The 21,367-nt window shown below is 44.5% G+C and overlaps 1 protein-coding gene across 1 annotated transcript in view; it reads right to left on the reverse strand.

Moving 5' to 3' along the window:
* Positions 1 to 21,367, reverse strand: part of LOC138666344 (zinc finger protein 84-like) — a 108,101-nt gene that overhangs the window by 48,780 nt on the left and 37,954 nt on the right. Inside the window, exons 4-5 of the mRNA XM_069754572.1 lie at positions 10,628 to 10,718; positions 4,827 to 5,756 (exon numbers count right to left, since the gene is read on the reverse strand). Coding sequence (XP_069610673.1) covers positions 4,827 to 5,756; positions 10,628 to 10,718 — 1,021 coding nt within the window. The remainder of the gene's footprint in view (positions 1 to 4,826; positions 5,757 to 10,627; positions 10,719 to 21,367) is intronic.

The raw sequence follows: 21,367 nt of genomic DNA on the forward strand, positions 1-21,367 counted from the left end.
ATTGAGACATAAGTAGGTAAAGTGTTTTTGAATATCCATTTTGAATCAGGAGCCCCATATAATGCTCCATACAGTTCATGATGGGCCCCATAAGATACTCCATACAAAACATGCCCCCATATAATGCTCCATACAGTTCATGATGGGCCCCATAAGATGCTCCATATTAAAATATACCCCATATAATGCTGCACAAATGTTGATTATGGCCCCATAAGATGCTCCATACAAAATATGCCCCATATAATGCTCCATACAGTTCATGATGGGCCCCATAAGATGCTCCATATTAAAATATACCCCATATAATGCTGCACAAATGTTGATTATGGCCCCATATGATGCTCCATAGACACATTTGCCCCATATAATGCTGCACATGGCCCCATACAGATATTTGTCCCATATAATGCTGCACATGGCCCCATAAGATGCTCCATACAGATATTTGCCCCATATAATGCTGCACATGGCCCCATACAGATATTTGTCCCATATAATTCTGCACATGGCCCCATAAGATGCTCCATACAGATATTTGCCCCATATAATGCTGCACATGGCCCCATAACATGCTCCATACACACATTTGCCCCATATGCTGTTGCTGCGATTAAAAAAATAAAAAATGACATACTCACCTCTCAGGGCCCCGGCACTTGCTATATTCACCTGCTCCGCATTCCACCGACGGGCACCGCTGTGTCTTTTCCATCCTCTGCACTGACTGTTCAGGCAGAGGGCGGAGCGCACACTAATCGCGTCATCGCGCCCTCTGACCTCAGCATCACTGCAGAGGACGGGGAAGACGCTGAGGCGGCCGGCGGTGGAACGAGGGACAGGTGAATATCGCGCACTGCATTATACTCACCTGCTCCTGGTGCGGTGTCCCTGGTTCTCCGGCACCGGCAGCTTCTTCCTGTATTGAGCGGTCACATGGTACCGCTCATTACAGTAATGAATATGTGGCCCCACCCCTATGGGAGTGGAGTCGGGTCCATATTCATTACTGTAATGAGCAGGTGAGTATTATTACACAGCTGCCGCTCCTGCTCCCCTGCCGACCCCTGGGTATGACTCAAGTATAAGCCGAGATGGGCGATTTCAGCCTAAAAAAATGGGCTGAAATTCTCAGCTTATACTCGAGTATATACGGTAGTCTTTATTTAAGAATATCCTAATTTTTACCTCTGTGGGCAAACTCTGAATTCCCTCAGGGTATAGAAAATAAACTATTTATTCCCTTGCAACAAAAGGAGATTATTAATGTCTCATCTTCTCCATCCGATGGAGGCTAGAAGGTTAACATGTCCCGAAGTACTTGAGAAATATCATCTCCCGCCCTCCCACTCCCTTCAGTATGAGGAAATCAAACGCTCAGTTATGTCTAATCTGCAGGATGTTACATTTGAATCAAGCCATAATATGCTTGACGATTTTCTCCAATACCCTACTGGGACCCCCTCTATATCCGCAATATACTCCATAATGAAACCTCATTTATTAGACCCTCATCCAGATACTTTTTATAAGTATTGGAGACAACATCTGGAAGATACTGAAACCACCTCCTTAGTAAGAAAAGGTTGGTCTCTCTTCCGGAACCACATAATTAATGAGAATTGGAGGGTAACTCAATTTAAAATCATGCACGGAGCAATCTACACTTTTAACATTCATAAACCAGATATAGACCTGACAGACTTACGGCCTGCCCTAGATGCCATCAATCTAACTCTGACTTATTACTTGGTTTGTGGTCCTGCGGTAACATAGTCCCATTTTGGGACTCAGTTTCTGGATTGCTTGGTAACCTCTGAAGCAATGTGACATCGCTTTCCCTGCCAATGGCGATCTTACATTATTGGGAGAATTGGAGAGGTGAGGGTTACGGAGAGCCCTCAATACTAATACACACTATACTGATCTTGGCTAAAAAGCTAAATCTCAAGCATTGGCTCGATTCATCTACCCCACAATTGTCAGATTTGATAGCCCAATTACATCATTACATGGCAGTTGAGCAGGGGAACGCACTTACAAATAAGGAGGCACAGGCAGGCAAATATCTCAAAAAATTGAGTCAGTTTATTGGAAAACTTTGTAATGTTGATGAAAGGCGGAAGATGATAGCTCCCTTCTCCTCCACTAGATGGTACCTTATGGAAAAACTGAAGAATAATCTCGGTCCACTTGAATTACCGGAGGATTGTTCTTGACATGATTGGGGTTGGATGTTTTATCATTTAGAGGGGAGGCAGGCTAGACGTGTTAGGCGACTTAGTAGAGACTCACCCCCCCCCCCTTTTTTTTTTTAAAAATCCCTTCCTTACCACCTTCCCTCCTATTTTTGTTTTCTTGTTCGTTTTTGTATTATTGATAATTTTCTTGGCTATTTCATATAGGTTATGTAACATGGCTAAGATTACCATTGCTGCTTTTGAAAGATGGCATCCTCAATTTAAAACTTTGACTTATGTTTAACCGTGACTGTAACAATTGTAATGTCTATATGCCATGATTGATGCTAATAGATTGTTGTTTTGCATGGTTGTTACTGCAAATTTTCAATAAAAATTTATATAAAAAAAATGGTTTACAAAACCATTTATTTAGGGACCACCTCACATTTGAAGTCAGTTTGAGAGGTCTATATGGCTGGAAATACCCAAAAGTGACACCATTCTAAAAACTGCACCCCTCAAGCTGATCAAAACCACATTCAAGAGGTTTATTAACCTTTCAGATGTTTCACAGCAGCAGAAGCAACATGGAAGGAAAAAATTAACATTAAACTTTTTAGTCTCAAAAATGATCTTTTAGCAGCATTTTTTTTTATTTTCCCAAGGGTAAAAGTAGAAAGTGGACCCCAAAAGTTGTTGTCCAATTTGTCCTGAGTACGCTGAAACCTCATATGTGGGGGTAAACCACTGTTTGAGTGCATGGCAGGGCTTGGAAGGGAAGGAGTGCCATTTGACTCTTTGAATGGAAAATTAGCACTAATCATAAGAGGACACCATGTCGCATTTAGAGAGCCCCTGTGTGCCTAGACATTGGAGCTCCCCCACAAGTGACCCCATTTTGGAAACTAGACACCTCAAGGAACTTATCTAGATGCATCATGAGCACGTTGAACCCCCAGGTGCTTCACAAACTGATCGATAAAATAAAAAAGTACTTTTTTTTCACAAAAGTTTTATTTTAGCCTCCATTTTTTCATTTTCACATGGGCAACAGGATAAAATGGATTGTAAAATTTGTTGGCCAATTTCTCCTGAGTACAACAATAACATATGTGGGGGTAAACCACTGTTTGGGCCCATGGCAAGGCTCGGAAGGGAAGATTGAATGGAAAATTAGCTCCAATCGTTAGCGGACACCATCTCGCATTTGGAGAGCCCCTGTGTGCCTAAACATTATAGCTCCCCCACAAGTGACCCCATTTTGGAAACTAGACCTCCCAAGGAACCAATATAGTTATGTGGTGAGCACTTTGAACCCCCATGTTCTTCACAGAAGTTTATGACGCAGAGCCGTGAAAATAAAAAATGATTTTTTTTTCCCTCCAAAATGATTTTTTAGCCCTCAATTTTTTATTTGCACAAGGGTAACAGCAGAAATTGGACCCCAAAAGTTGTCCAATTTGTCCTGAGTACACTGGTACCCCATATGTGGGGGGAACCACTGTTTGGGCACATGTCACGGCTCGGAAGGGAAGTAGTGACGTTTTAAAATGCAGACTTTGATTGATTTGTCTGCGGGCGTCATGTTACGTTTGCAGAGCCCCTGATGTGCCTAAACAGTGGAAAACCCCCAATTCTAACTCTAACCCTAACCTCAACACACCCCTAACCCTAATCCCAACCCTAACCCTTATCCCAACCCTCATTTTAGCCCTAACCCCAACTTTAGCCCAACTCACTTTAGCCCAACTCAACCCTAATGGGAAAACTGGGACAGGAGGGGGTGATCACCGGGGTAGGGGGGAGATCACCGGGGCAGGGGGGAGATCACCGGAGCAGGGGGGTGATCTGCAGGGCAGGGGGAGATCAGCGGGGCAGAGGGGAAGTCAGCGGGGCAGAGGGGAGATAAGTGGGGGACAGGGGGACTCAGGCGTGGGGGCGCAGGAGGGGGCTGAGGAGATGCAGCATGGAGATAGAGCTGGCAGCAGCAGCAGGGGAGTGATCAGGGGGGCAGGGGGTAATCACTGGGGCAGGGGGAGGGAGCAGAGGTCATGGGGTGGAGTCGGACAGCGGGGGGAGCGGAAGGCAGCAGACGGAAGTATCGGATGGCAGGCGGCGGCGGTCAGGCGGCGATGCAGCGGCAGCAGCAGGGCAGCAGAAGGGACATCGCTTTGAAGCTCCCATGGAAGGGATCAGGCTGCAGAGCGAGGGCAGCCATATTTTACTCTGCCCCTCCACATCTAATAGGAGCGATAGCGTCACATGGACGCTAGCTCCAATCAGATCTGGGGGGTGGTGACAAAGAGGTCACCAGAGCGATCGTAGCCACGAGGGGGGCAAAGCCACCCCCCACCCCCCCCAGTGTCCAGTACAAGTCCCCTGTTCCTGCAGGTCAGGTAATATTTCAGTTAACCTGTTCACCCGACCCCCAGGAACGTGATCCCGCTATGACGCATACACTGCCTCAGGTCGGATTAGCACCGACTTTCATGACGCATATGCTGCGTCACAGGTCGGGAAGAGGTTAAGATACAATTTTCCGTTAAAATATTTCTTAACATAAAAAAGGCTTCTCCCCTGTGTGACTTCCCTGATGTTTATTAATAGTTGATTTCTGTGTAAAACATTTCTCACATTAAGAACATGAAAAAGGCTTCTCCCCTGTGTGAGTTCTTTGGTGACTAAGAAGAGATGATTTCTTCACAAAACATTTTCCACATTCTGAACATGAAAAAGGCTTCTCTCCTGTGTGAGTTCTCCGGTGGCAATCAAGATTTGCTTTCCGAATAAAACATTTTCCACATTCTGAACATGAAAAAGGCTTCTCCCCTGTGTGAGTTTTATGGTGATTAACCAAAACTGATTGCCGGTTAAAACATTTCCCACATTCTGAACATGAAAAAGGCTTCTCCCCTGTGTGAGTTCTCTGGTGATTTACAAAATCTGATTTCTGTTTAAAACATTTCACACATTCTGAACAGGAAAAAGGCTTCTCCCCTGTGTGAGTTCTGTGATGTATAACAAGATTTGATTTCCTGTTAAAACATTTCCCACATTCTGTACATGAAAAAGGCTTCTCCCCAGTGTGAGTTCTCTGGTGTATAACAAAATTTGATTTTTGATTAAAACATTTCCCACATTCTGAACAGGAAAATGGCTTCTCCCCCGTGTGAGTTCTCTGGTGATTTTCAAGATCTGATTTCTGCTTAAAACATTTCCCACATTCTGAACATGAAAATCTATTATCTGCTGTGTGAATTTTTCCATGTTTTAAAAAAGTATTTTTGAGAAAACTATTTCCATTTTCTGAATATGAAAATGTCTTCTTTCCTTTAGAATCAATTTGTTTTTTAATGCTTATATTGTTACTTTGATTTTTCTTAGTAGTTGGTAATGAACCAGAAAACAGAACCTGTTTCAAAGGATCAGATGACAGATCTTTGCTGTGAAAGGATGATGCCATATCTGAGGTAATGGCATTCACTTCAACTGTATCCTGTGTGATCTCAAGATCATCTGATTTAAAAACTGAAGATGTCAGCGTTCCCTCTGATCTCCTGGTGCAATAATCTGCTAGAAATAAAACCAGTTATTAATTTTAAATAAAATATCCTCACATTTTATACTTTTGAACATTTCTACTTAATTTGTAATTTTTACAGACCGCTTATGTAAAAATATTGAACTATTCACCAAGACAATGACAGTTAACAGTCTAATCGAAGGCCTCATAGCATGAACCAGTGGATCGTGGCGTTCAACCGTTTGTTCATTCTGCCTCCCAAACATAGAATAAAAAGCCACCAAACAATGTTATATAGGTGAAAATTATACCAATAAAACTTCTACTCATCTCATGAAATACAAGACAACACTAAGGTCCATCATCTGCCAGTGGAAAAACAAAGGTTTCCACTTTATTAGTGGCTCAAAAGCTCTTGAAAAGCAACATGGCTTCCATAAACCAATTCAGCAATATCCGCTCTCCCGAAGTCAAATTTCTGCTTGCTTCTGAGCCTTGCAGTGTGCCCAAACCATATTCAGCATCCATATATTTGGCATTACTATAGCGAGTTGAACCCACTTAATTTACGGTGTGTGTCTCCTGAAGCACAATCTGGGCATTATGTATTGGACAATAGAATGGCAAAAGTACAATTTTCACGTTGCAACATCCAATGCAAGCTAATTTCCGTAAAGTGGTTGTGGAGTCAAAATAGTCACTAATCCCATAGAATAATTCACTGAGGGTTATAATTTCGAAAATTGAGTCACTTTATAGGGATTTCTACTGCTTTAGTTTTCTGTAATTTTGCTATATTAGGGAATCTGCAAATGGTGTGTCCCATCTCTACTGGAATCTGCAAACCAGAAGCTCTGGGTGGCGCTGGCTCTCTCCAGCCACTAAGAGTAGGGTGCCTGAGACCAGCAGTACCATCCAGTCTGGCAGTATGGGTTTGGAAACTGTCCAGCTGGAGCAATCTTCTACCTGCTTAAAGCACCAAACACTACTAAAGCTTGAAGCATATTGTCAGAAGCTGCCAGATACTGCCTTGTTCTCCTCTGGTTCAGTCTTCTGTGCTCAGCTCCCGCTAGTGTATTCATATCTTGTTGTGATCCCAGCTCGCTTACTGACTACACTTGCATCTTCCAATTTTGTACTTTCTCTGCCCTCCTGATTCTGACCCGACTACTTGACTAATCTTCTTGTCATCTCAAAACACAGAATACCAGGTAACACCATGGCCCAAGCCTAGGGGTCTCTATGTAAGTCCAGATCCATGTAGAGTGGTTAAAGGATGATGAGCAAGGCAATCCCTGGGATATGCAAAATGGAGTAGATAGAGCCAAGCCTTCTCGTGGTGGTCATCTTTGATCTGCCAGGTGATCACTAACAGTGCTCCCAATACATTGTGTCTGCAAAATATTCCAGCAAGATATGAGTTCAAATAGCTAAATTGTGCTCCTTCCTTTCTTACCCCTACCATGTGCCCAGAAAGTAGTGTATAACCATATATAGAGTATTGTCGGATTCAAGAGACATTGGAAAATAATTTGTAACATCCATTTGTTTCCTATTATCCTGGTGAAAACTCTCTGGGTAATTAGAGTATGTAGCTTGGTGGCTCTTGGCGATCTTAGCTATCATAAGGGCCAATATTTTCTGTCAGATGAGTTTCAAGAAGAAATAATAGACATTCATAGAGAACGTTTTATTATAGTGCAGAGCTGATGTGTCTTACATTTAGATCTGAGGAATTTGGAAGAGGTAATAGAGACCTTATTTTAAAGGCTACCAAGTAGTTGCAGACTCATAAAAGTGAGGCAGGCCGATCCCACCATTATTGAACTACTATACAAAATGAACCTGTAAAAAAAGACATAGAATAAAAAAAAGTTATATCCCCAACAACAACATATGTTTGGGGGAAAGCTCCACCACTAAACCGGAGTTGCACGTATTTATCATGGACCATTAAGAGATACTGAGTTCTGAAATTATTTTTTGCTCTCCATATCGGGAGAGATTGTGCAGTAATATCAGTTCCTTAGGCTCGAAAACATAATGCAATTCATGACGTTGGCTGATTCCATGAAACCAGGGCTGGAACCAACACATCTCCTACAGGTGTGAAAAAATGTATATTACAGCCATCAGCCACGCACAGCTCAGAGATATATCATGTGTGAGGCAGTGACAGGTATTATATGCGAAGGTCACTATGTGTCCCCCAGGATGCGCAAAGAAGTGTATTAAGGCCGCTGGAGTGCATTGCAGTCACAGGTTTAGCTGTGGTTGCAACGCAAAATAAAAGTACCGTATATACTCGAGTATAAGCCGATAATTTCAGCCCATTTTTTTAGGCGAGAAATTACCCCTCTCGACTTATACTCGAGTCATTCCCAGGGGTCGGCAGGGGAGGGGGAGCGGCAGCTATCTAATCATACTCACCTGCTCCTGGTGCGGTCCCTGCACATCCCTGGTTCTCCCGGGCGTTGACAGCTTCTTCCTGTGTTAAGCGGTCACATGGTACCGCTCATTACAGTAATGAATATGGACCCGACTGCACTCCCATAGGGGTGGAGCCGCATATTCGTTACTGTAATGAGCGGTACCATATGACCACTCAATACAGGAATAAGCTGCCGGCGACCGGAGGACCAGGGACGTGCAGGGACCGCGCCGGGAGCAGGTGAGTATGAAGGGGCAGTGCGCGATATTCCCTTGTCCCCCATTCCACTGTCGGCGCCCTCCGTCTTCCGCGTCCTCTGCAGTGACGCTCAGGTCAGAGGGTGTGATGACGCGATTAGTGTGCGCGCCGCCCTCTGCCTGAACGTCAGTGCAGAGGACGCGGAAGACACAGTGGCGCTGACGGTGGAACGCGGACAGGTGAATATAGCAAGTGCCAGGGGCCTGAGCGACGAGAGGTGAGTATGTGATTTTTTTTTTAATCGCAGCAACCGCATATGGGGCATAATAGAGTATGGAGCATCTTATGGGGCCATAATCAGCATTTGTGCAGCATTATATGGGGCAAATGTGTCTATGGAGCATATTATGGGGCCATAATCAGCATTTGTGCAGCATTATATGGGGCAAATGTGTCTACGGAGCATCTTATGGGGCCATAATCAGCATTTGTGGAGCATTATATGGGGCAAATGTGTCTATGGAGCATGTTATGGGGCCATAATCAGCATTTATGCAGGATTATACGGGGCAAATGTGTCTATGGAGCATTTTATGGGGCCATGTGCAGCATTATATGGGGCAAATATCTCTATGGAGCATCTTATGGGGCCATAATCAGCATTTGTGCATTATAAAAGGCAAATGTGTCTATGGAGCATCTTATGGGGCCATGTGCAGCATTATATGGGGCAAATATCTCTACAGGGCATCTTATGGGGCCATAATGAGCATTTGTGGAGCATTATAAAAGGCAAATGTGTCTATGGAGCATCTTATGGGCCATAATCAACGTTTGTGCAGCATTATATGGGGCAAATGTCTGTAAGGAGCATCTTATGGGGCCATAATCAGCATTTGTGCAGCATTATATGGGGCAAATGTGTCTATGGAGCATCTTATGGGGCCATAATCAGCATTTGTACAGCATTATATGGGGCATATTTTAATATGGAGCATCTTATGGGGCCCATCATGAACTGTATGGAGCATTATATGGGGCTCCTGATTCAATATGGATATTCAAAAACCCTTAACCTACTGATGTCTCAATTAATTTTACTTCTATTGGTATCTATTTGTATTTTTGACATTTACCGGTAGCTGCTGCATTCTCCACCCTAGGCTTATACTCGAGTCATTAAGTTTTCCCAGTTTTTTGTGGCAAAATTAGGGGTCTCGGCATATACTCGGGTCGGCTTATACTCGAGTATATACGGCAAGTGTGGTCTTGGACAAGCTGTTTGCCCAAGGCAGATTTAAGAAAACCCGCCATAGGCTTTTATTTTTGGAGTGAACTGCAGGATGGCAGTGGGGCAGTTTGCTCTCTCCAGGCCGAGTCTTACAAGTGACCCATGGCCACAGATTCCATTTAAAACTCTTTAGCCAAGGGTTGGGTGTGTCAGTCTTGGTTTGCAAACTGCAGAGCAGGTGGTTCAGCCTGTGTGAAGTAACACGGAGCCAAGCGAAGCCAAAAAGCCTGGCACCCCCTGAGCGTGACATGGTGCTACAGTCGACTTCAGCAACCAGTGTCGCATACGGACTGTTGTGACGCCCGGCTGCAATCCAGAGATTGCTGTGTGCTGTTCATTTTGTGAGTTTTGGACATTAAAAGACATTTGCTTTGAACTTTTATGTGGTCCCTGACTATTTATTGTACTGCACCAACCCTGGCACAGGTGTGATGTGTATGTAGATTATCACAATCCTCCTTGAAATTAGTCGGTTTTAAAAGAAATGGAAAAGTCAGGATAAAGGGAAACTCTGTTATTGTGCAGAAATTCACACTTGGTCTCACTGCACATTTAATGTTGTCGATCATAAAAGTGAAGTTTGGCCAGAAAGACTGGACCTGGTCTTGTAGGGACCATATGATCACATTCAGCAGCACAGAAGGGAGAGAAGGGAGATTCATCCGATAAGATCTCAGGGTTCTAGGAAGCCAACAGCATCATTACCCTCCACTTTCTCTTACAGGCCCATCATAATATTTTTCTTAAAGTGATTTTCTACCTCGTCAGCACATTCTACGTACGCTGTCATTTGGCTTTGTAGTTCACAAATCTGGGCAGGTAACAGCGTCTCCTAAACCCAGGGGGTAGGTGGATCTACCAGGTTGTAAGTTCTATAGAAAAGGGCTTTCAATGACCAAAGTCATTTGAACAGTTTTGGCCGGACTACACCACCGATAAAGCAGCCACAGCCGGTGACATAAGAATCTGTGACTTCTCTGCATTTAGTGGTCACGACTTACCTGGGTAGCCATATGTAGGAATCTCCTCTTTACACCACTCATCCCCCCTCACATATGTCTCTGTAGTATTAATATGGGTCAGATCTTCACCCTGAAACAAATATTGTAAAAGTCACCGACAGATGGAGAAGTCACATCTATGATCAGCTTGTTAAGGACGCTTTGCTGAATATTATATATAAGAATCACAGACAGTGCATAATAAATACTGAATATTAACCCCTTTCTGACATTGCACGTAATATTCCATCTATGTGACCTGGGCCTATTTGACCATGGATGGAACATTACGACATCGCGATCGCCAGCTAGCACAGGAGGTGTGCAGGCGATCGCCACCGGGTGTCAGCTGATTCTGACAGCTGACACCCTGCACTAGGTGCCAGGAAAAAAAAAATCAGAAAAAAATATACTCAAGAACAAAAATATAAAAAGATATAATTTTTATTACGTAGAAAATCACATAAAAAGACAAGGTTTAAAAGAGTGGGAAACCACAGAATGGCACCATTAACCCACTATAAAGCCATAAGGAGGCTGCACATGATAAATCCATCTAGTAATGGCACTCTATTCCCAATGAGTGGAGACACCATGCGGTCATGGTGTCCCTCCAAAGAGCACAATAATCTCTACAAACTAAGCAAAAAAGTGCAGAAAATATTACCTCCTAGTAGGTGATTGTGCCAGCCCCAACGCACGTTTCGGCTTCCGCCTTCATCCGGGTTCATTCTGACAGCTCACACTCAACATTAACCCCCGAAATACTACAATCGAACACAATCGCAGCATTCTGGAAGCCGGCAGAGGACTGACAGCCCCTCTGCCTTTGGATTGGAAACCCCGCGGCATGACGCAGGGGTCTGATCGTTGCCATGGTGACCCAATATTATCATGATGACATCCAGGTCACCAGAGCTAGGAAACTTGCTGATCATGCGCAATGTAAGCCTCTGTGTCAGAGCAGAGCTGACAGTTTCTACAGCATGGGGATGCTGCTTCATCTGTATGCTATAGAAGTGATCAGCCTGCAAAAAATGATTGTCCAATAGTGGGACAAAGTAAAAAAGTTAGAACAAAGTAAAAGAGAAAATGTAACCCCTTTCCAACATCGGGCGTACATTTACGACGATTTCGGACTTCCTCCCTTTAATGCGGGCTACGGCGGTGAGCCCACATCTTTCCTGCCACATAACAGCTGTTTTGAACAGCTGACATGTGCCCAGAATAGCCACGGGTGGAATCATGATCCACCCGCGGCTATTAATCCGTTAAATGCCGCTGTCAAACGCTGACAGCGGCATTTAACATGCGCTTCCAGCAATTGCGATGGAAATACGCCCACTGGTGACCCCTGTCACGTGATCGCGGGTCACCGGTGTGTTGGCATGACAACCGGAGGTCTCCCGGAGACCTCTATGGTTATCAGTGCCGGCTTGCTGTGAGCGGCGCCCAGTGGTCAGTGCTCATAGCAAGTGAGTAAATCTGCTACATTGAAGCAAACTGATTATCGTCTCTATGTAGCAGTGCCGATTGGGTTGTGGCAGCTTCTGGTCTCCCATAGAAGCTATTGAAGCATGCCAAAAGCACAAAAAAGTGTTTTAAAAATATGAAAAAAACATAAAAAAGTTGAAATCACCTCCCTTTTGCCCCATTCAAAACAATAAAAATAAAATCAAACTTGCACATATTTGGTATCGCCGCGTTCAGAATCGCCCAATCTATCAATAAAAAAAGGATTAACCTGATCACTAAACAGCGTATTGAGAAAATAAAACAAAACGCCAGAATTACATTTTTTGGTCACCACCTCATTGCATTAAAATGCAATAATGAGCGATCAAAGATCAAATCTGCACCAAAATGGTATCATTAAAAACGTCAGTGCGGCGTGCAAAAAAACATGGCCATATTGATGGAAAAATAAAAAATGATGGCTCAGGGAAGAAGGGGAGCTAAAAATGAAAAAAGCCAAAAACAAAAAGCTTCGTGACTTAAGAGTTTAAAATAATCGTAAAAATATTTTTTAACCCCTTTACCCCCAAGGGTGGTTTACACGTTTATGACCGAGCCAATTTTTACAATTCTGACCACTGTCATTTTATAACCTCATAAAATAAAAATATCTTCTGGAACGCTTCAACGGATCCCGGTGATTCTGACATTGTTTTCTCGGACATATTGTACTTCATGTTAGTGGTAAAATTTCTTTGATATTACCTGCGTTTATTTGTGAGAAAAACGGAAATTTGGCGAAAATTTGAAAAATTTAGCAATTTTCAAACTTTTAATTTTTATGCCCTTAAGACAGAGAAAAATGTCAGACAAAATACTAAATAAATAACATTTCCCACATGTCAACTTTATATCAGCAGAATTTTGGAACCAAAATTTTTTTCGTTAGGAAATTATAAGGGTTAAAAGTTGACCAGCAATTTCTCATCTTTACAACAAAATTTACAAAACCATTTTTTTGGGGACCACCTCACATTTGAAGTCAGTTTGAGGGGTCTATATGGCAGAAAATACCCAAAAGTGACACCATTCTAAAAACTGTACCCCTCAAGGGGCTCAAAAGTACATTCAAGAAGATTATTAAACCTTCAGGTGTTTCACAGGAGCAGAAGCAACATGGAAGAAAAAAATGAACGTTTAACTTTTTAGTCTCAAAAATGATCTTTTAGCAGCATTTTTTTAAATTTTCCCAAGGGTAAAAGGAGAAAATGGACCCCAAAAGTTGTTGTGCAATTTGTCCAGAGTATGCTGAAACCTCATATGTGGGGGTAAACCACTGTTTGAGCGCATGGCAGGGCTTGGAAGGGAAGGAGCGCCATTTGACTTTTTGAATGGAAAATTAGCTCTAATCATTAGAGGACACCATGTTGCATTTAGAGAGCCCCTGTATGCCTAGACATTGGAGCTCCCCCACAAGTGACCCCATTTTGGAAACTAGACCCCCCAAGGAACTTATCCTGAGTACACCGATACCCCATATGTGAGGGGAATCACTGTTTTGACGCACGGCGGGGCTCAGAAGGGAAGGAGCACCTTTTGACTTTTTCAAACTAAAATTGGCTGGAATTGAGGTCAGACGCCATGTGGCATTTGGAGAGCCCCTGATGTGCCTAAACAGTGGAAACCCTACACAAGTGACAACATTTTGGAAACTAGACCCCCAAGGAACTTATCTAGATGAGCCCCCTTTGGAAACAATCTGTTTCCTGTAAAGTAAATTAGTAGTGCATGGAGGTGTGGTACAATTTGAAGCAATCCTTAATACACTGGCCAGGTTTGTCGCGGCAGGTGTTGCATTGATAAATGGAGTCCTTGCGTATTCCCCTTTTGTAACACACTCGGCACCTTTTTTGCAACTTACCTCTTTTTCCAGTTTGCGGGACCTCCTCCAGGAAATGCTGACGTGGTACGATACGAGCCCCTTCAGTTCCGGAAGTACTGGGGCCCGCTCCTTCCGGGGTGCTAAATATGAGGGCCTTCACCACTACCTCCTGGAACTGAAGGTACGACGTATCGGTGTTGCGTGCACATCGTGACAGCAGGAAAGCGTTGAGCATTGCCATTTGTACGATGTGCATGGACAGCTTTTTGTACCACACACTGGCCTTTCTCAAAGCAATGTACGGTTGGAGGAGTTGATTGGAGAGATCAACGCCCCCCATGTTTCTATTGTACCCCAGTACACAGTCCGGTTTGCTGACCTGTGTAGAGGTACCTCGTACAGTGCTGAGGGCGCTGCCATCACCGTGTATGGTGGTCAAGAGAAGGACATCCCTCTTGTCCTTGTACTTGACCATTAGCAGGTGGTCGCTACATTGGGCTCTGCTGTCATCCCTTCTGAGCATCTGCCCAAGTAGCATTTTCAGGAGGCCTCTCTGATTTTTGCGAACAGTACCACAGGCTGTGGTACCTCGCACAGACAGGGATGTGAAGAGTGGGATGCTGAAATAAAAGTTATCAGTGTAGAGGTGATAACCTTTGTCCAACAGTGGGTGCACCACAATTTTCCAACTCACTCCCAGGACAGGAGGACACTCAGGGGGTTCGATCCTAGTGTCCTTTCCTTCGTATACTCTAAAGCTGTAGGTGTACCCTGTACTCTCACACTGCTTATAGAGTTTGATTATCTGGCACTCTTGTTGGGCAGGTATTGATGGAATCTGAGCCTTCCCTTAAAATGAGCCAAGGACTCATCCACGCAGCTGTCCCTTTGGGGCACGTACACTTCAGCAAACTTTTTGTTGAAGTGTTTGATGACCATCCGAACTTTGAACAGACGGTCAAAGTTGGGGTCACCTCGTGCGGGACACTGTGCATTATCGGAATAATGCAGGAACTTATGGATGGCCTCAAAACGCGTCCGGGCCATGACCATACGGAACACTGGAGTGTTGTATAAAATATCAATACTCCAATATTGCCGAATTTCTGGCTTCTTCAGGATCCCCATATGAAGGCCCATGTCCCAAAACTGCATCATTTCAACTATGTCTACAGGAAACCAGTTGAATATGATGAATATGATGATGGGTTTTGCGCCAAAAATTGCCGAGCATGTACATTAGTTTGCTCCACCATGATTTTAATAAAATCTTCAGAGAAAAAGACTTTGAAAAAGTCTAGTTCTGTGAGGCCGGTGGTGTCAAACTTGATTCCTGATTCTGCCACAAAATCAGGAATCAGTGGCTCGTAATTTTCAGGGGGCGAGGTCCATACGGGGTCCGAAGAGGGGCGCGCTGGTTCATCTTCAGGAGTGGGCGCTGCCTCATCTTCTGTCCTGGGACGTCTGCGTGGCGGTTCTGCAGGACCCGAGGAGGAAGAGGAGGAGGATGAAGAATTCGAAAAGTATAGAAATGTGGGATCCTCTCCCTCGCTAACAGTGTCGGAGGCAAGGAAAGAATATGCCTCCTCCACTGAATAGCGCTATTGGGACGAACATGACGGGTGGGACATTTTTGTGTGAATATCGAGTGGGATAGCGAGTGGTGCAAACTATTATCTGAAAAGAAAAAGCTAAAAGAAAAAAGCAAATAGGGAGAAAAAAATGCCTGTGAAAAGAAAAGTCTAAAATAGCAGGCCCTAACTCTGATAAGTAAACCGCATCGCTTATCTAAATTCACCGGCTGCTGGATGTGCGCACAAGGGTGGCACAAGGAGGGGGGTGAAAAAGAAAAATGGAAAACAGCCGGCACGAGCTCTAAGTGAAAAGAGGCACCTATCAAAGTTTGGCATCTGCGGGATGTGCGTATGGAGTTGGCTTAAAGGGGGCTGGGGAAAAAAAGCAAGTATGAGTGTTGATCAGTGAACTGCGTCAATCAATGCTCGTCGACTGCTAAATGTGCGCATGGAGGCAGCGCAAAGGGGGGTGGCGGGGTAAAAAGTGGGGGAAGAGGGGATTGGGGTGGATGGAGAGATCGGGCAGGGATCAGGGATCAACACTTACAGTTGTAGTCTCTCTTCTCTCATCAGCAGGAATTGTGGTGTCACAGGCTTCTGTGGCACCACAAGTCCCAGCGCAGGAGATCTAGCTGTGTGACTGCTCTGCAGGAATCCTCCGCTAGTGTGAGGATCCCTGCAGAGCAGACAGACAGGTCACACAGGTGACAGACAGGTCACAGACCACATCGATCCCACCAATCAGAGGGGGCCCTGTTGACACCGGTGTTGCTAGGCACCAGCCTATTATCGGAGGTCACAGCTCTGATCCTAGGCAGGTCACCGGCAGGGCACAGTGACATCAATCGCAACAATCAGCAGCTGCAGGCCATACTAGACCTGTCCTATTACAGCACCGATCAAGGCCAGTACCGGCAGGGCACAGTGCGGTAAAACCGCTGCTGTGCTCTGTGATTGGCGCAATCAATGCGCACGGTGGCTCAGTGGTTAGCACTGCAGCCTTGCAGCACTGGAGTCCTGGGTTCAAATCCCACCAAGAACAACATCTGTAAAAAGTTTGTATGTTCTCTCCATGTTTGCAAGGGTTTCCTCCGGGTTCTCCGGTTTCCTCCCACATTACAAAGACATACTGATAGGGAATTTAGATTGTGAGCCCCATCGAAGACAGTGATGATAATGTCTGTAAAGCGCTGCGGAATATGTTAGCACTATATAAAAATAAAGATCATTATTATTATCCGAGGGGTTTTCACCGATGCCTGGCATTGCCAGGCACCGCCTAGGATCGAATACATTGGTACTCGATCCTAGCCTGGGACCTCACTGTTTCAGCCAATCTGATTGGCTGTTCAGAATTGAACAGCCAATCACAGCGATTGGGAAGCTGGATGGGGGAGGATGCAGACCGGGAAACCGACACCATCTTCTCTGAGGTAAGATGGCGTTGGAATTTCAATGCGATCACAGCGTCTTAAGTTGCAGTGTTGCATTAAAGGGCATGACGTACTATTCCGTCCATGGGAATTAAGTCCCAGGTCACATGGATAGAATAGTACGTCTGATGGCAGAAAGGGGGTTAAAAAAATTACAAAATAATAATTACAAAATAATCAATATATATTCGATCTCTATATAAATATTTGAATGAAAAAAATAAACAATAAAAGTACACCTTTGTTATCGCCGCGTCCACAACAACCCAACTTTTAAAACTGTCCCACTAGTTAACCCCTTTAGTGAACACCATAAAAAAACAAGGCAAAAAACAACGGTTTATCATCATACCGCCAAACAAAAAGTGGAATAACATGCGATCAAAAAGACGGATATAGGAGGTTGGGTAAAAAATTTAGTGGACTCGGTGTAACCCATTGCGCTTATCAAGAGTAAATGTACCTGTACCAGGGGATTTTACTCCCCTCATAAACCAAAGGTCAGCTTGACCCAGCAATAGCCATTAGAGTAATAACCATCATAATAAATGACAAAGACATGTGGGCAATGACTAGCAGTAATTAGTAAGCAATGATGTCATGTGTGGAAAACACCTGATTTCTCTCTATAAATACTGTGCATCTCGACTAATAAAACCAGAAATAATTTGAGACACGACTCGCTGTTGTTTTGCGTTTTCTTCGGCCGTAAACCTCCAAGATACCATTTGGCAGCAAGATGACAACACAAGCATCTCCTGTGCCCTAACACGGCCTCCCAAAAATCGGAATAGAAAGCGATCAAAAAATGTCATGTGCTCGAAAATGGTACCAATAAAAATGTCAACTCGTCCAGCAAAAAACAAGACCTCACATGACTGTGGGCCAAAATATGGAACTATTTTTGGCAATAAAAAGCGTCTTGTAGTGAGTGACAGCAGCCAAACATAAAAACCAGATATAAGGCCTCTTGACAGGTCCTGATATTTCAGGTACTGGAGATGTCAGTGGCGGAGTTTATAATATGTGTGGCACACGTGTGGCATGCGTGAGCCACATCAGTACCACAATGATGGGCGCCAGGGAAGAAGCGTTACAGTAAGCGCTGTTACCCGGTGCCGGGTGCTGAACATGACTCATCATTCTCCCCTGCTCTGCCAGCGATCGGCGCGAGTAGGGGAGAATGAGAAGTTATATTTAAGTGATAAGAGACAGCAGGCGGCGGCTGATGGGACTATTACTCCAATCAGCCTACCCCTGCTGCAGCTAATAAAAGCAGGAGCGCCTGCGCTATAATTAAATAAATGAAAAAATGGCGCAGGTTCCATGGTATTTTCTATAACCAGCCAGGCAAAACTCACAGCTGGGGGCTGCAACCCTCAGCTGTTATCTTCAGCAAGGTTGGTTATCAAGAATAGAGGGGTACCCACGCTGTTTGTTTTAAAAAATGAATTCTTTAAATAAATAATTTAAAAAAATGGCATAGAGTCCCCCCCATTTTTGACAACCAGCCTTGCTAATGCTCACAGCTGGGGGGCGGATATTCTAAAAACAGCAGCTGGCAGCTGCCCAGAAAAGCACATCTATTAGATGCACTAATTCTGGCCCTTTGCCAGGCTCTTCCCACTTGCCCTTTAGCGATGGCAAGTGGGGTTCATGTTTGTGGGGTTGATGTCACCTTTGTATTGTCAGGTGACATCAAACCCATGGCTTAGTAATCAAGAGGCTTCTATAAGACACCGATCCATTACTAATCCTATAGTTATATGATAAAGACACAGCAAGAATAAATACTTTTATTAGAAATAAAACAAACCAGTTTTACTTTATGATTTAAAAATAACAAACATAGTTATACTCACCTATTGCTGGCAGAGCAGAGGAGAATGATGAGAGACGGGTTCAGCACCGGGGAACAGCGCTCGCTGTAACGCTTCTTCCCCAGCGCCGATGCGAGTCACAAGGATGACTGTTGTGAATTCCGCTCTTGGGCTCCCTCCGGTGGTTGTAAGTGGCACATTTGTGAGTTCTGCTCTTGGGCTCCCTCCGGTGCTTTTAAGTGGAATGGCTGCTCCTTGGATTTAGCAGTCTGCAGCTGCTTCCACTGATTGTCTTTCTGCTCGGCTATTTATGCCTGGCTCTTCCTTCAGCCAGTGCCACTTGTCAATGGTTCCTGGTTGGATTCAAATCTTTGCTTGGATTTCCCTGATATCCTGACCAGTTCAGCAAAGATAAGTCCTTGCTTTGCTCTTTTCGGTCCACATGTTGTGGACTTATTCGTTCTGTGCATTCTATGTTTTGTCCAGCTTGTCAGTATGGATTAATTCAGTTAAGCTGAAAGCTCTGGGAAGCAGAGTTACCCTCCACACCTTTAGTCAGGTGTGGAGATTTTTGTAAACTATGTGTGGATTTTTGTAGTTTTAAATACTGACCGCACAGTATTCTATCCTGTCCTATCTATCTAGCTAGACTGGCCTCCTGTGCTACATCCTGGTTTCATTCTGTGTATGTCTTTTCCCTCTCCACTCACAGTCATTATTTGTGGGGGGCTATCTATTCTTTGGGGATTTTCTCTGAGGCAAGATAGCTTTCCTGTTTCTATCTTTAGGGGTAATTAGTTTTCAGGCTGTGACTGTGACGAATTGGTCCTCTGCGGCTGTTGAGGCCTTTCGGGAGCTTAAACGCCGATTTACTTCTGCCCCTGTGTTGCATCAGCCGGATGTTTCTCTTCCTTTTCAGGTTGAGGTTGACGCTTCTGAGATTGGGGCAGGGGCCGTGTTGTCTCAGAAGGATTCTGATGGTTCTTTGATGAAACCGTGTGCTTTTTTTTCCAGAAAGTTTTCGCCTGTGGAACGCAATTATGATGTCGGCAATCGGGAGTTGTTGGCTATGAAGTGGGCGTTTGAGGAGTGGCGACATTGGCTTGAGGGAGCTAAGCACCGCGTTGTGGTCTTGACTGATCATAAGAATCTGATTTACCTCGAGTCGGCCAAGCGGCTGAATCCTAGACAGGCTCGATGGTCCCTGTTTTTCTCCCGTTTTGATTTTGTGGTCTCGTATCTTCCGGGATCTAAGAATGTTAAGGCTGATGCCCTCTCTAGGAGTTTTTTTGCCTGATTCTGCTGGAGTCCTTGAGCAGGTTGGCATTCTTAAGGAAGGGGTGATTCTTTCTGCCATCTCTCCTGATTTGCGGCGGGTGCTTTGGGAATTTCAGGCTCATAAGCCTGACCGCTGTCCAATGGGGAAGCTGTTTGTTCCTGATAGATGGACAAGTAAGGTAATTTCTGAGGTTCATTGTTCAGTGTTGGCTGGTCATCCTGGGATTTTTGGTACCAGAGATTTGGTTGCTAGGTCCTTTTGGTGGCCTTCCTTGTCGCGTGATGTGCGTGCTTTTGTGCAGTCCTGTGGGACTTGCGCCCGGGCCAAGCCTTGCTGTTCCCGCGCTAGTGGGTTGCTTTTGCCTTTGCCGGTCCCTGAGAGGCCCTGGACGCATATTTCCATGGATTTTATTTCGGATCTTCCTGTTTCCCAGAAGATGTCTGTTATCTGGGTTGTTTGTGACCGGTTCTCTAAAATGGTCCATCTGGTACCTTTGCCTAAGTTGCCTTCCTCCTCAGATTTGGTTCCATTGTTTTTTCAGCATGTGGTTCGTTTGCATGGCATTCCGGAGAATATTGTGTCTGACAGAGGTTCTCAGTTTGTCTCTAGGTTTTGGCGGGCCTTTTGTGCTAGGATGGGCATTGATTTGTCTTTTTCTTCGGCGTTTCATCCTCAGACTAATGGCCAAACTGAGCGAACTAATCAGACCTTGGAAACCTATTTGAGATGCTTTGTGTCTGCTGATCAGGATGATTGGGTGTCTTTCTTGCCGTTGGCCGAGTTTGCCCTTAATAATAGGGCTAGTTCGGCTACTTTGGTTTCACCTTTCTTTTATAATTTTGGTTTTCATCCCCGTTTTTCTTCGGGGCGGCAGGTTGAGCCTTCTGATTATCCTGGTGTGGATTCTGAGGTGGACAGGCTGCAGCAGATTTGGACTCATGTGGTGGACAATTTGACGTTGTCTCAGGAAAAGCCACATATGAGGTATTGCCACGTTCAGTAGAAATTGTGAAACAAATTTTGTTGCCATTTTTACCCTCTTCTTGTGTGAAAATGTAAAATCTTTGGCTAAAACAAAATTTTGGCGGTAAAAATGTAGTTATTTTGTCTTCACTGCCCAATGGTATAAAATTCTGTGACACACCCATGGTGTCAATATAATCACTGCTCCCCTAGATGAATTAATTGAGAGGTGTAGTTTGTAAAATGGGGTCACTTTTGGGGGGTTCTGCTGCTCTGGCCCCTCAGGGGTTCTCTCCCAGTGGGTCATGGCACCTGCACACCATAACAGTATAAT

Source organism: Ranitomeya imitator, chromosome 2, assembly GCF_032444005.1.
Source record: "Ranitomeya imitator isolate aRanImi1 chromosome 2, aRanImi1.pri, whole genome shotgun sequence".
NCBI classification, from domain to species: domain Eukaryota; kingdom Metazoa; phylum Chordata; class Amphibia; order Anura; family Dendrobatidae; genus Ranitomeya; species Ranitomeya imitator.